Source organism: Heterocephalus glaber, unplaced genomic scaffold (genome assembly GCF_053883595.1).
Source record: "Heterocephalus glaber isolate CG9 unplaced genomic scaffold, H.glaber_assembly_v1.0 deba00001442, whole genome shotgun sequence".
NCBI lineage: Eukaryota > Metazoa > Chordata > Mammalia > Rodentia > Bathyergidae > Heterocephalus > Heterocephalus glaber.
The window spans coordinates 33,798,607-33,811,364 of NW_028258296.1; the positions used below are offsets into that span (position 1 = coordinate 33,798,607).

At 34.2% G+C, this 12,758-nt stretch overlaps 1 protein-coding gene across 4 annotated transcripts in view; it reads left to right on the forward strand.

The window, feature by feature from the left end:
• Positions 1-12,758, forward strand: part of Snx7 (sorting nexin 7) — a 112,466-nt gene that overhangs the window by 13,610 nt on the left and 86,098 nt on the right. For 2 of the 4 annotated variants that reach the window (XM_087213172.1, XM_021247843.2), the window contains exon 2: positions 2,749-2,825. The exons of the other annotated variants lie outside the window; for them this stretch is intronic. Coding sequence is in view for 1 of the 2 variants with exons in the window: in XM_021247843.2 (XP_021103502.1) it covers positions 2,805-2,825 (21 nt within the window). In the remaining variant the exon portion in view is untranslated. The remainder of the gene's footprint in view (positions 1-2,748; positions 2,826-12,758) is intronic. 4 annotated transcript variants of the gene reach the window in all.

Below are 12,758 nucleotides of genomic sequence, written 5' to 3' on the forward strand. Positions count from 1 at the left end.
GTCTATTGTAATTTCACCCTTTTCATTCCTAATTGCATAGATTTGGGCCTTTTCTTTCCTTTTTCTGATAAGATTGCTAAGGGTTTGTCAATTTTGTTGATTCTTTCCAAGAACCAGCTCTTGGTTTCATTGATTTTTTTGTATCATTCTCTTAGTCTCCATTGCATTGATTTCTCCTCTGATCTTTATAATTTCCTCCCTTGTATGAGCTTTGGGTTTGTCCTGCTCTTCTTTTTCTAGAAGCTTGAGGTTCAGCATCGGTTGTTTAATTGGGCTCATTCTGTTTTCCTAATATGTGTATTCACTGCTATGAATTTCCCTCTTAAGACTGCTTTCATTATGTCCCATAGATTCCAATATGTTGTACTGTCATTGTCATTTAATTGAAGGAACTGTCTGATTTCTTCTTTAATTTCCTCTGTGACCCCTTGGTTATTCAGAAGTGTGTTGTTCAATTTCCACGTGTTTATGAAATTTTTTGAGTTTCTTTTGCTATGGATCTCCAGTTTCATCGCACTATGGTCTGATAATATACAGGGGATAACTTCAATTCCTTTGCACTTACTTAAACATGTTCTTTTTGTGAGCATGTGGTCTATTTTGGAGAATGACCCATGTGCAGCTGAGCAGAATGTATATTCTGATTTTGTGGGTTGGAAGACTCTGTAAACATCTGTTAAGTTCATTTGTTCAAGAGTTCGATTGAGTTCTAGTATTTCATTACTTATTTTTTGTCTAGTTGATCTATCTATTTGTGACAGTGGGGTGTTGAGGTCCCCCACTACAATTGTATTAGTGCATATATGACTTTTCATGTCCATTAGTATTTGTTTTATATAGTTGGGTGCACTAGTGTTTGGTGCATAGATATTTATGAATGTCTTCTCTTCCTCTTGGATTCTTCCCTTTACAAGGATGTAGTAGTGTCCTTCTTCATCTCTCTTAATCAGTGTTGGTTTGAAATCTACTTGATCTGCCAAGAGGATAGCTCCTCCTGCTTTTTTTCGGGTTCCTGTCACATGGAGTATTGTTTTCCACCCTTTAACTTTCAGTCTATGAGTTTCCTTTTGAATTAAGTGTGTTTCTTGCATGCAGCATATTGTTGGATTTTGCTTCTTGACCCATTCTGCCAGTCTATTTCTTTTGACTGGTGAATTGAGACCATTAAGATTGATGGTTATAACTGAAACGTATTGACTTGTCATTGCCATGACTTTTTCTTTTTGTTGGGTTCTCCCCCTTTACAATTAATTTCTTGTCATGCCAGATGGGTTCATTCTGCTTTGCTTCCTGGGGTTGTGATCCTCAATGTCTGTTCCTAGGATATCGTGTAAAATTCATTGGAGTGTTGGTTTGGTCTTCACAAAGTTCCTAAGGTGCTCTTTGTCATGAAAGTATCTTATTTCTCCATCAAATTTGAAAGATAGTTTTGCAGGGTGCATCAATCTGAGTTGGAGGCTGTTTTCTTTTAGGGCTTGGAATATGTCACTCCAAGCTCTTCTTGCCTTGATGGTTTGTGTTGAGAAGTCTGCTGTGATTCTGATGGACTTTCCTTTGTATGTGATTTGTTTCTTTTCTCTAAGTGCTTGTAGAACTTTTTTTTTCTGTTGTGTTTCTAGAATCTTAACAGTTATATGCCTATGTGTAGATTTTTTTTGATCAAGGCTCTTTGGAGTCCTATACCTCACTTATCTGTATGTCAAGTTCTTTTCCCCTCCTTGGAAGTTTTCTGCCATTACTTCTGTGAAGAGTTTTTTTATGTTGTCTGCACTCTCTCCTGTTTCTTCATTGACTCCAATCAGTGTTATATTATTTTTCTTAGCCGGATGATGCAGTTTTCATGTGCGAAGACTGCCTTAGGTGTGACAATTGAAGCCATTGTTATTTATGTTGTAGAGTTCTGTTGGTATTTTCATTGTAGTTCACATAGGTTTTTATTTCTGATGTTATCATTTAAGTTTTGTAAGAAATACACAGCTGATGTGAAAGTGTTGATGTTTATTCTAAATGTGCAAATACATAGTAATAACTTAATACTTTATTTTATTGATATTTTATGTTCCTGTTAACTACACATTATATAATATAGTAAGAACCTCCTGAGAAAACAGCAAGATCAAGATGTCAAGTATATTCTACAAAAAGGCCAGGAAAGCAAAACACATGTGCTGTCAGTATCTGCGATATGTATATATGTAATGTGTTGTTGTCATGTGTGAAGACTGACTTAGGTGTGTTTAATGAAGTGCAGATTTTTTTTTGGTAGAGTGCTATTGGTATTTTCATTGTAGTTCATATAGGAATTAATTCATATTGTTCTTTTTTAGACTTTGTATACCAAAAAAATGTTGAAAATTTGGGTACTTTTTTATAGACACTAAATAAATATTAAAAATGCAATACTTTATTTCTGTGATATTTTTTCCTGTTAAGCACTCATTGTTTAATGTAATAAAACTCAAAATTAAAATTATTAATTCTTCAATAGAAATATTCTAAAGAATCATCATGGGTTTGACACACCCATGCTTCTGTGCCTGTGTGCCAAAAAATGTGTTATGCTCCCAGGTAATACAGCCTAATCAGGTCTTTATTTGTGTCACCTTCTGCCTGTAGTCTATCCATGTGCTCACATGGCTTTGGGCATATGTTCAGTTTGACATCAAGATTCTTCTCTCTCTTACTATGGTGTCTCCTCTAGAGCCTCAGTACTCAGAGTATGTCCTGCAAATCTATTGTATCCTTTAGGAACTGGTAAGAAATGTGGTCTTCTAACCTGCTGCAGAACCAGTGACTCAGAATCTATGTTTGAACTGGATTTCCTGGTGAGTGATTTTTTTTTTTCCCCACATTATAATTCAAAAAACATTGGTCTGGAAACACTGATCTAGATCGATCTACTTGCAACCACATGAGCTTACTTTGTATTTTTCTACTTCTGTGTAATTGTTGTTGGATCAACAAAACAAAATCCTTCCTGTTATTTATAGCCCATTGTAAAACTACCTCTTTCCTAAGAACTTTCTTCGTTCCCCAGATAGAATTGATTTCTTTCTTATTCCTGTTTTCCATAATAATGTTTTGAATATCATAATACTTAATAATACATTATGCCTCATAAGCAGGTACATATTTCTCTTGTGTAAAAAACTTGCTTGTCTATTTCCAGTGAATTAAGCTGCTTGATAGTAGGAGTGTAGGGAAGTTCAATACAGAATATTTAAATTATGTATTCAGAATATATTTACATTCATGAATGACATGGCTTCTGGCTTTTTTTTAGATTTATAGACTGGATTATTACAGTATGTAATTTGTCAACTGTATGATTTTTCAGCAAAATCAGTTTGCACTGTATTGGTCTTCCCTTCTGGGATGCTAAACTAAATATAATTAAAATAAATTATTTGTTTTCTTTTTTTGAGACCAGGTCTCACTTTCTAGTTCAGGCTGGCCTTGAAATCACTGTGTAGCCCAGGCTGGATCTCACAGCAATCCTCCTGCCTCCGTTTCTGGAGTTCTGGACTTATAGGCGTGCACCATCACACCTGGCTGGTGGAATTTCTTTTTAAAACGAAATAGATTGAGATTTATTTTTATACTGTAAAATTCACCCATTTTTGGTAAATGATTTTTTAAAATGTATAGTAGTAACTGAGTTTTACAATCATCCCTGAAAAATAGTTTTAGGACATTTTCATCTCCCCAATTAGGTTCATCATTGCTCATTTATAATTAATCCTGATTTTCTCACCCAGCCATAGACATCCATTAACCTATACTTTTTGTCTGTATTTTCTTCCTCAGTTCATTTTATATAAATAGAATCATACAGTATGATATAAATCAGACAGTATGTCTTGTTTTTTTTCATTTAGCATAATATATTTGATGTTCTTTTTTGTAATTTTATTTTGTAAGTTTATACTTTTTAATATGAGAGATAGAAGCTTTTATTTTAAAATGAAAAATAGTTTAATCCTTTAAAATGAAATATGAAGAACAGAAATCTATTTAGAATTAAAATGAAAGCCTTATGTGTGATCAAAAACGTGGCAAATTCTTATTATATGAATCTTCAAAATTGGAAAAAAATCCCTAATTCTCTTGTACTAAAAATGAGCAAATTATGTATTTACTTTTTAATCTATTTCAATTTTAAATTGTATCTTCATCAGCTTTCACTCAGTTATGCTGCATTTAACAACCTCAAGTGTCTTACCTACAATAAATGTTTATTTTTAGCTGGTGAACTTATATCTGGAGCTGGGATGTGATTCTTTTATAGGCTTTGAATCCACTCTGTAAGTCATCTCTATTTTGGGGTGCAGACTAGAAGAGCAATCCCTAAATGGAGTAGGTAACTCCTGTAGCAGAGAGAAAAAAAAAATGTTTGTTGGTGGAAAGAGGAAGTAGCTCTTGTGTCTTCTTCTCAGAGATAGGCACTTATCTGCATCTGGACAATGATCAAACCTATTGGAGTGAGGAACTATTTTACCTCCTAGAGAGGCACTGAAAGTTGCCTGGGAGTTAGACAGGAGGTATAATTCTTGCACGGTAAGAATAATAATGCCACCTTCAGTTGTGGTCTATGACAATATTATTGGACCTTTGTGAATAAACTCACATTTTTAACTGTTAAGTATAAAGAAAGAAAATTTCTGTTAGGTAAGAAATTACCCAACTGTAATGATATGAGTGGGACAGTGTCAGTTATGATTAATACCTGCAAATTGGCAAATGCTCACAAGAAATCTGAATAAGACCATATAGATGGTTAGCAATGTCTATGCGCAAACGTCTTACTTTTGAATATTCAGGTGCAACATTCCTCATGGAGTTCTCCCTCACTCTTTTAAAGATCTACAAGATTAAGATGTGAAAACTGAAATTTTGACACAGTAACTGTTAAAATGAACTTTATTGGTTATTCCTTTATAGAAACCCATGATCCAGCCATTTGTCTCCTTTCTGGTCCTTGAGCATATTAAGTTCTTTTCTGCTGTGGTCCTTATTTTCTTACTGTACTTCTCAGTGTTTTGCAAAGCTGGCTTCTTACTTTGTGTCCTTAAAACCTTCCCTGAGATTCTAGCAAATACCTTCTTCCTGCTCCCTGCCTTAACCCCTTCCCCAAGTAATGGGTCCAATTTCTCTGGAATACATCCCTTGTTTATCAACATTTATTCTTATAATTTCATCAGGAATAGTGGTTTTTTATCCATGTGTTTATTATATCTCCCCATCCAACTGGAAGTATAAGCTTCATGAGAGCAAGAACTCTGCCAGGTTTGGTCGCCTTTGTATCCCCAGCCCAGTGCCTGACACACAGCTGGCATTTAGTAAACAGTTGTTAAATGTGTAAAATTATTATAGTAGATGCTTTCTATGCCTGTTGATGGTGGTGATGGTTGAGTCCTAGCTGTATAAATTCAGACATAAGTGATTTTGAAGAGAACTATTAGCATCCCTATACCACAAATTTATTTAACTGCAAAATCTGGCTGATGGTAATCATACTCCATGAGGTTATTGATAGGATTAAGGAAAATGCATGCAATGTTCCTAGGACACAGTTGCTCGCACTTAGAAAACTCTCAATATTCATAACTATGGTATATAAAATTAATGTCTTTTGCTTGTATAGCCATTTACTTTGAGTTTGCAGTAAGATCTTCTCAGTATCACAAAAATATATTTGTTTCTATTTTTACCAAGCTCATATTTATTTAAGGGAAGATATTGTAATATATTGATAGTCTATGCAACTATATATACAGCTACTTAGTTAAGTTTGGAAAGTATAAAAAGACCTGCCATGGAGCCTGAGTAGGCTCCATGGAGATAAAATTTAGTTGGAAGGGTACTTTTAATTTGAAAAAGTTTTCTTTTAGGTTATTTCTGAGAGTAATAAAATTCTTGCATTGCTTTATAGTATGTGCATAGCTCCCTCTTTGAGTAAATCATTACATGTGGTGTCCTCCAGTCAGTTTGGAGGTACTAGGGGATAAAAGTTTTTGGTTCATCTTTTATAGTCTTTTAGTGGTTTGTGTAATGTGTATACATAAGCATATACTAAATCTCTTCAGAAAATCTATAAATTTGTTGCTGGAGCTACATATCAAGGGAGTTCAACCTTTTCCTGGAGGACTGTCTATAATGACCACATTTTGGAGCAGAGGACTAAACATTCCAGGATCCATTTCAGCCCTACTTATTAAGTGCACAGTCATCTGATTTCGCTGATTATAAGCCATTTCTTGTTGCACTCCTGAGAGTGCATGCACTTCAGTGTTATCTGTCCATAGCACATACCTTCATCCCCTTCAGAAGTTCTGCTTAGAGTATATTTCCTGGCTTATTTTGCTCCCAATTAGTCATCACTGAATCCACAGTTGGACACTTGACAGATACCATATTTATTTCCTGAGTGTGTCTACTAGCCCAGGCTTTCTTTTTTTTTTTTCTTTTTTTGGTACTGGGGATCGAACTCAGGTCCTTGCGCTTGCATAGCAGGCAGCGAAACCACTGAGCTAAATCCCCGGCCAACCCAGGCTTTCTTTTGGACAGTGTCAATTGTCATCTGTGGACTTAGCATTCATGACTATAAACATTGTTGACGCACAGTGATAATGGCTTATTGCTGAGGGATAAGCGTGAACTGCCTCAGTGTTTGAGTACACACTTAATGAGGAAGCCTCACCTTCAAGCTGTAGCATTTTAGTTTGTCTTTACTTATCCTCTCTTATATGTGCCATAGTGTTTATTGATGTGATTAAAGACATTGATTTGTGGGTGTATGTTTTTCTAAGTTTAAAAAAAGCCCTTAAGAGAAATGCTAAAAATCTGAAACTTATCTTCTGTCTACTTATTAGTCATGCAGAGGACTTTAAAAGTTCCATGAGAAAACTGTGCAAAGAAATTCAAAGGAATTCTTCAGTAATCAAAACTCTGTACTTATCCTACTCGAAGGAACCCTTTTTAAACTTTCAAAGTGATTTTTATTATGGAATATTCTAAGACATATAAAAAAGATATATAAAATGTCTATCTCTCTGTATTATGATGCTTTCTATATAATATCTTTAATGCAAAAGAGGGACAAAAACTCATGGGACAAATATGGTTGACCTCAATTTTTTCAATAAAATTTTACTGGAACACAACCACATCCATTCATTTATGTGTTGCCTTTGGGTGCTTTCATACTACAGTGGCCAAGTTGAGAAGTTTTAACAGAGACCAAATGGCCCATAAAATCTGAAATATTTACTGATTGTCCCTTACAGAAAGTGTTTTCAGACTCCTGATGATAGAATAGTAGAATTTACTTCCTCAGATTTGGGGCATTATGTAGCAATATACTGATCATAGACATTTATTTGTTCTTGCTTTAGTATTCTATTTCACTTCATGAGAAACTGTAAAAAGTGAATTCAGTGATGACTCTCAGGTGTCAGTATCAAATTTTGTTACAAATTTGACTTATAGGATTTAGGAAGTCATATCCTGGTTTTTCTGTTTAATGCCAATTAGAGTTTGAGCAAGTTATTTAATCTGTTTCATCATCAGAAAACAAGAGATGAAAGAATATTAGCTAATAGTATGTGTATGTATTTAAAAAGGAACATATATATTCTAGGCATTTTGATAAGGTTTATGTAAGATAGTTTATATAGAGCCTTCTAGCAAATATTATACACATCACATATATTACTTTGGATCTTCTCCTTAAGTCTCTGTGATCCAAGGTGAGGCGTGAACTTTCTAAGAAATTGTAAGTGAGAAACTAAACCTCAGAAAAGTAAAATGACTTAATCTAGTTCCCACAGCTTGTACATGTCTAAACTTAGATTAAGTTTAGCTTTGCCTTACTACAAAGACTTTTCTTTTACCGTGCCATGCCTTGGTTTGTTTCCTTTTGCTATAATAAAATACATGAGACAGGCTGATTTATAATGAAAAGAGGTTTATTTTGGTTCATAGTTCTGGAGGCTCGAAAATCTAAAATTGGGTGGCAGCTCCAGGTGAGGTTCTTGTGCTGCTTTAACTCCTGATGAACAGAATAAGGAAAGTGGGCATGTATAAAGAGAGCAGGTCTATAGGAAGCTGCTCTAGAGAGAACTAATCTAGTCCTGTGATAACTACATGACCTATTCACGTGGGCAGTACCTCTCATGACCCAATCACCTGTCACAGTCCTACCACCACTCAGTATGATTAATTGACAATTAATATCAACAAGATATTTTGTAGGGACAAAGCATAGTTAAAAACACAGTATAATACTTTTGGTTTTGGTCAGAAGGGAAAATTATCTGTAAAATTTCATTGGTGCCTGTATAACTCTGTATTACACAAAACCCAAAGAAGTACAAGTATATTCAAGGTACCAGTATTAGAAAATTGAGGGGAAAAAAAAGAAACAAGAATGGATAAAAAAAATTGTGGTATATGCATACAAGGGCTTACATACTACATAGCAATGGTAATTATGTCAAACAAGATTAGAGTGTTGTGTGTCCCTTCATGAAATACCGCAGAGCCTGGCTTTCCCCCAATCACGTTTTCAACAGTGTTCCACGGAAGGTCTTTTTCATTTATTATTATTATTATAAGCAGGCAGATTGGAAGGATTTGTAAACCAAAACACAGCTGCTAAGTCTAAATTTAGGCTTGTCAAGATGAGTGTCCCTCTTCGCAACATGGTTTCTCAAACTCCTACTTTAAGTTGCTTTTTTACCAGATGTCTCTTGGTGTACATGTTTCTCGTGCATCAGCAATTTTATTTGCATGGCCTTTTCATGGCAGTATTCTGATTATCGCCCTTCTCACATTGATTTTTTTTTCTTCCTCGACTTGTAAAAAGAAAATAGCTGTTTGTGCACAGATGGTGGATGTGATTTAGTATTATCAGAGTAATTCATGTTATATTTATGAGATGTTCCTGAGTAGCATTTTAGTGAGGGATGTTAAGGAAGGTCACCTCTTAGAGAGGTCATATTTCAACTTTTAAATTCTTTTGGTATTGACAAACCATTTGTTTTAAATTTCAGCTATGTATCTTTTAAAATTTTAATTTCAGTAGGAATTTTAGAATCATCTAATAACCATGAAAGGAAAGAGGCAGAATCCTTTCCCAGGAATTACAGGAGTTGATAATTAACCTGTAAAAAAAAGTTAATGAATAGAGCAAGGAAGAAATATTTTAATCTTTTTATCTTCCTTCTACCTTTATTTCTACCCTCACATTTTTATTGTGTACAACTCTCGGTGCAGAAATACTGTATTAATTCCCTAGGGCTGCTGTAATAAAGTATCACAGTCTAGGTATTTTTCAAAACAGAAATGTATTGACTCACAGACCTAGAGGCCAGAAGTCCAAGATCAAGGTGTTAGCAGGATTGCTTCCTTCTTTGGGCTTTGAAGGGAGGATCTGTTTCTGGCCTCTCAACTTGGATTGTAGGCAGCTGATTTCTCCCAGTGTCCCTTCACATCATCTTTTCTCTATGCATATTTCTGGTCTAAATTTTCCATTTTTACAAAGATAATAGTAACATTAAATTTGGTACCACTCTAATGACCTCATTTAAGTTAATCATTTCCATAAAGACCCTATTTCCAAATAAGGTTACATTCTGAGGTAATTCAACATATAGATTTTGTGAGCCCACAGTCTCAATAACAAATGCTTATTCTAAATCAAAAGTAACAACTAGAAAATTTACACTTAATTTGTGGTAAATTCCAATATCATGCTAACACCATTCTAATCTATTCATTTCAGTGATTTTCCTTACAATAAATATATTGTTTTGCAGTGAGGTTAAAAGACAATGAATTCTTGCAACATATTGGGCTTTCTTATCTATTATACACATTCAAATCTTGGCCTGCATCCATTCCAAGGTTTTCTTGGTTTTATGTAGGTGCACATTTTCATTATATTAGCTACATGAATGGTATTAACTGTGATTTAAGAAGTATAGATTTGTCATACAGATAATTTCCCTTTTCTCTAATCTCTTGAAGAAAAAAGGTTTTTATTGTTTAAAAGACTATAAGCTAGTAGGTATGTATCTCAATGTTGAGCGAAAGAAAGCATGAGGGAAAGGGAGAGAAGGAGGGATAGGAAAGAGAGGGGTAGGGATAGAAAAGAAGAATTGTACAGGTGAGATCTTTCTTTGGAAAGAAAAATGTTTCATGATCTGTTGCATCTGAAAAGCATCAACCAGAAAAGGTTAAATACAATTCTTTTTGGTTAATTGTTTTTTTGGATCATGTCACTTATTTTCATAAGTTATTCATATCCGAATGTAAATCTTTTAAGTATTATTAGTATATTTTATTTCTTTTTTGGGGAATGTATATAATACATTTTAGGTAGTCAGTTTTATTGAGGTTTTAAGAATGTTTTTGAGTGATTCATAATAATTTAAACCCTTCTACTGAAATCTTAGGTGTTGCTAAATTTCAGCCTGTAATTTTCTTCCTTTGCTAGATATTGAAGCATATTTTTATGACACCACACTACACTCACTGGAATTGTGAGCCTTTGTAAATTCATGCAGATCTGTCCCACTCCACAAAAGGGTGCATTTTAAGCAGAAGAAATAGAATGTGAAATTATCTAGTAGGTAAAAGGAGTGGGTTGTGGTGAGTTGAGGGGGGTTAGTAAAAAGAATGCCACAGCACATGGCTGTATTCAGTGTCAGTGAAATTTAAAGTACATTTGTCCATCAGATTAAAATTTATCAGCTTAAAAAAACCTCTTTATGAGGAAGGGTTTTGGAGAGGTTTTTGTACTTGCTGATCGTACATTTATTTGCAAGTTCTAAATTCTCTTAATGGCTGCTTAATATTCCATTATGTTAGCATCCCATACTTTATTCGAACAATCTCATTTTCATTGGATTCTGACATATTTTTGAATTTTCTATTTAACTATGCTGTCTTGCTGATTCAAGAAAAAAGAAAAAGAAACAAATTTAATCCAAGTCTTCTGCCAAAATGGCCCTCTTTTACTCTTTTAACATTATCATCATGGTTTTTACTGTCTCTTGAACACATCATGTACAATGTTGACTCTGACAAGTTTAACATTTGCTTCTGATTATAAAATAATATGTGTGTATTTTAGAATATTTGGAAAAGGCGGAAAGCCACATAGGAAAATGTTAATCTCAACAGCAATACCAACATCTGGAATAGCTTCTGTTAACTTTTTTTTTAGTACTGGGAATCAAACTCAGGACCTTGCACTTGGAAGGCAAATGCAGTGCCACTGAGCTAAATCCCCGATCCTAACTTTCTGTTTTTTCCTGTATAGCTTCTAAGTTCTTTTGCTTTTTCCCTCCCTCTCTTCCTTTCGCCACCCATCATCGATGATACATGTACTAATACATGTTGGAATCTGGTGTGTCCAAAATTTATAATCTGCTACTTTGTTCAGTAACATTCTGTGAAACGTTTTTCAAGTTACTGTATATTCTTTTAAAATATTACTTCTAATCACTTTATTGTATTTTATCATGGATCAAATTTATTGTTTCATATCATAGAAATGTAAAATGATTTATTTCATTGTTTTTGTTTCAAGAGATTTATTACCTCTGTTTTTGTGTGTCTGATTGACCCAGCTGAAATTTGACCTCTACTCTTTGGTCCAAAGCATACCTAAATGTTTACATTTCACAAATCTTTTTGTGATCAAAATAGCCTGTCTTTCTTCATTTAATGGACCATCCTTATTCTTCTACCTTCAGTTATTTTGTCCCATGATTATATCTCTTCTGTTATTGCACCTACGGGTTTCCTAAATGCTATGTTAGAGTTTGCATAGCTAAACTTCTTGTAGAAAGAGCCTTTAGGAAAGTGCTCTGGATATTATCGATGACTCAAAAGCATTTTTATTGATTTGGTTTGAGGGAAAAAACAAGTCCATATTATGATTTCATCTTTATTCCCCCAGTAATACTTCCACAAAAAGTGCCTTTTCTACATTTTATTTTAGTAATACATTTGAAGATTTTGAAAATCATTAAGTTCAACTCCTTAATTTAACATAGTTTGAATTAATGATCTCACATTCCCTGCTTAGACAACAGCAGAGATAGGATCAGGAGCTGTTTTGGGGCTCATTTTTCACTCAGGACTGGCTAATTGAGTTGCTAAACTAAGATGAGCTTTGTTGCAAATTTAATTTCTGAATATATCAGTTTCACATTAGTCTTGTTCATAGCAATAGATGAAACTTTTGATTCTAACATCTATATATTCTTTTTGGGAAAAATGTATCAAAAGAGCAAGTATAAAGTTTGAGAATAAGTCATTACTATTATGCCCAAATTACTCAACTATTGTATTGATAGTTAGCTTTATCTTTACATGTAAATGAGGCATTTGACTTAAAATTGACAGCACATTATCCCTTTGTTTCATTTTAAAAATGTTTATTTGCAAAAAAAAAAATGTAGGACTTCTTACCCATTTCTTCCCTTTCTTCTATTTAAAGAGAACAGAGCAGAGAACTCAAAGGAGAAGACCAGAATGGCCAAGGAAGCTGCTCCTGGCATTGGGTCAAGGAGGCACCAACAAGTGTGGGATTGAAAACGAGGCTGCCTTCTGTATAGTTAGAGCAGAGGGGGTGACTGGTTTATGGGTAAATTGGTACAAAGGGATTGGACAAATAAGTAAATGAATTTAGGAGAATGGGAGCCAGACTTCTTACTGCTGGTGAATAGAGTTAGAAATAGAGAAAG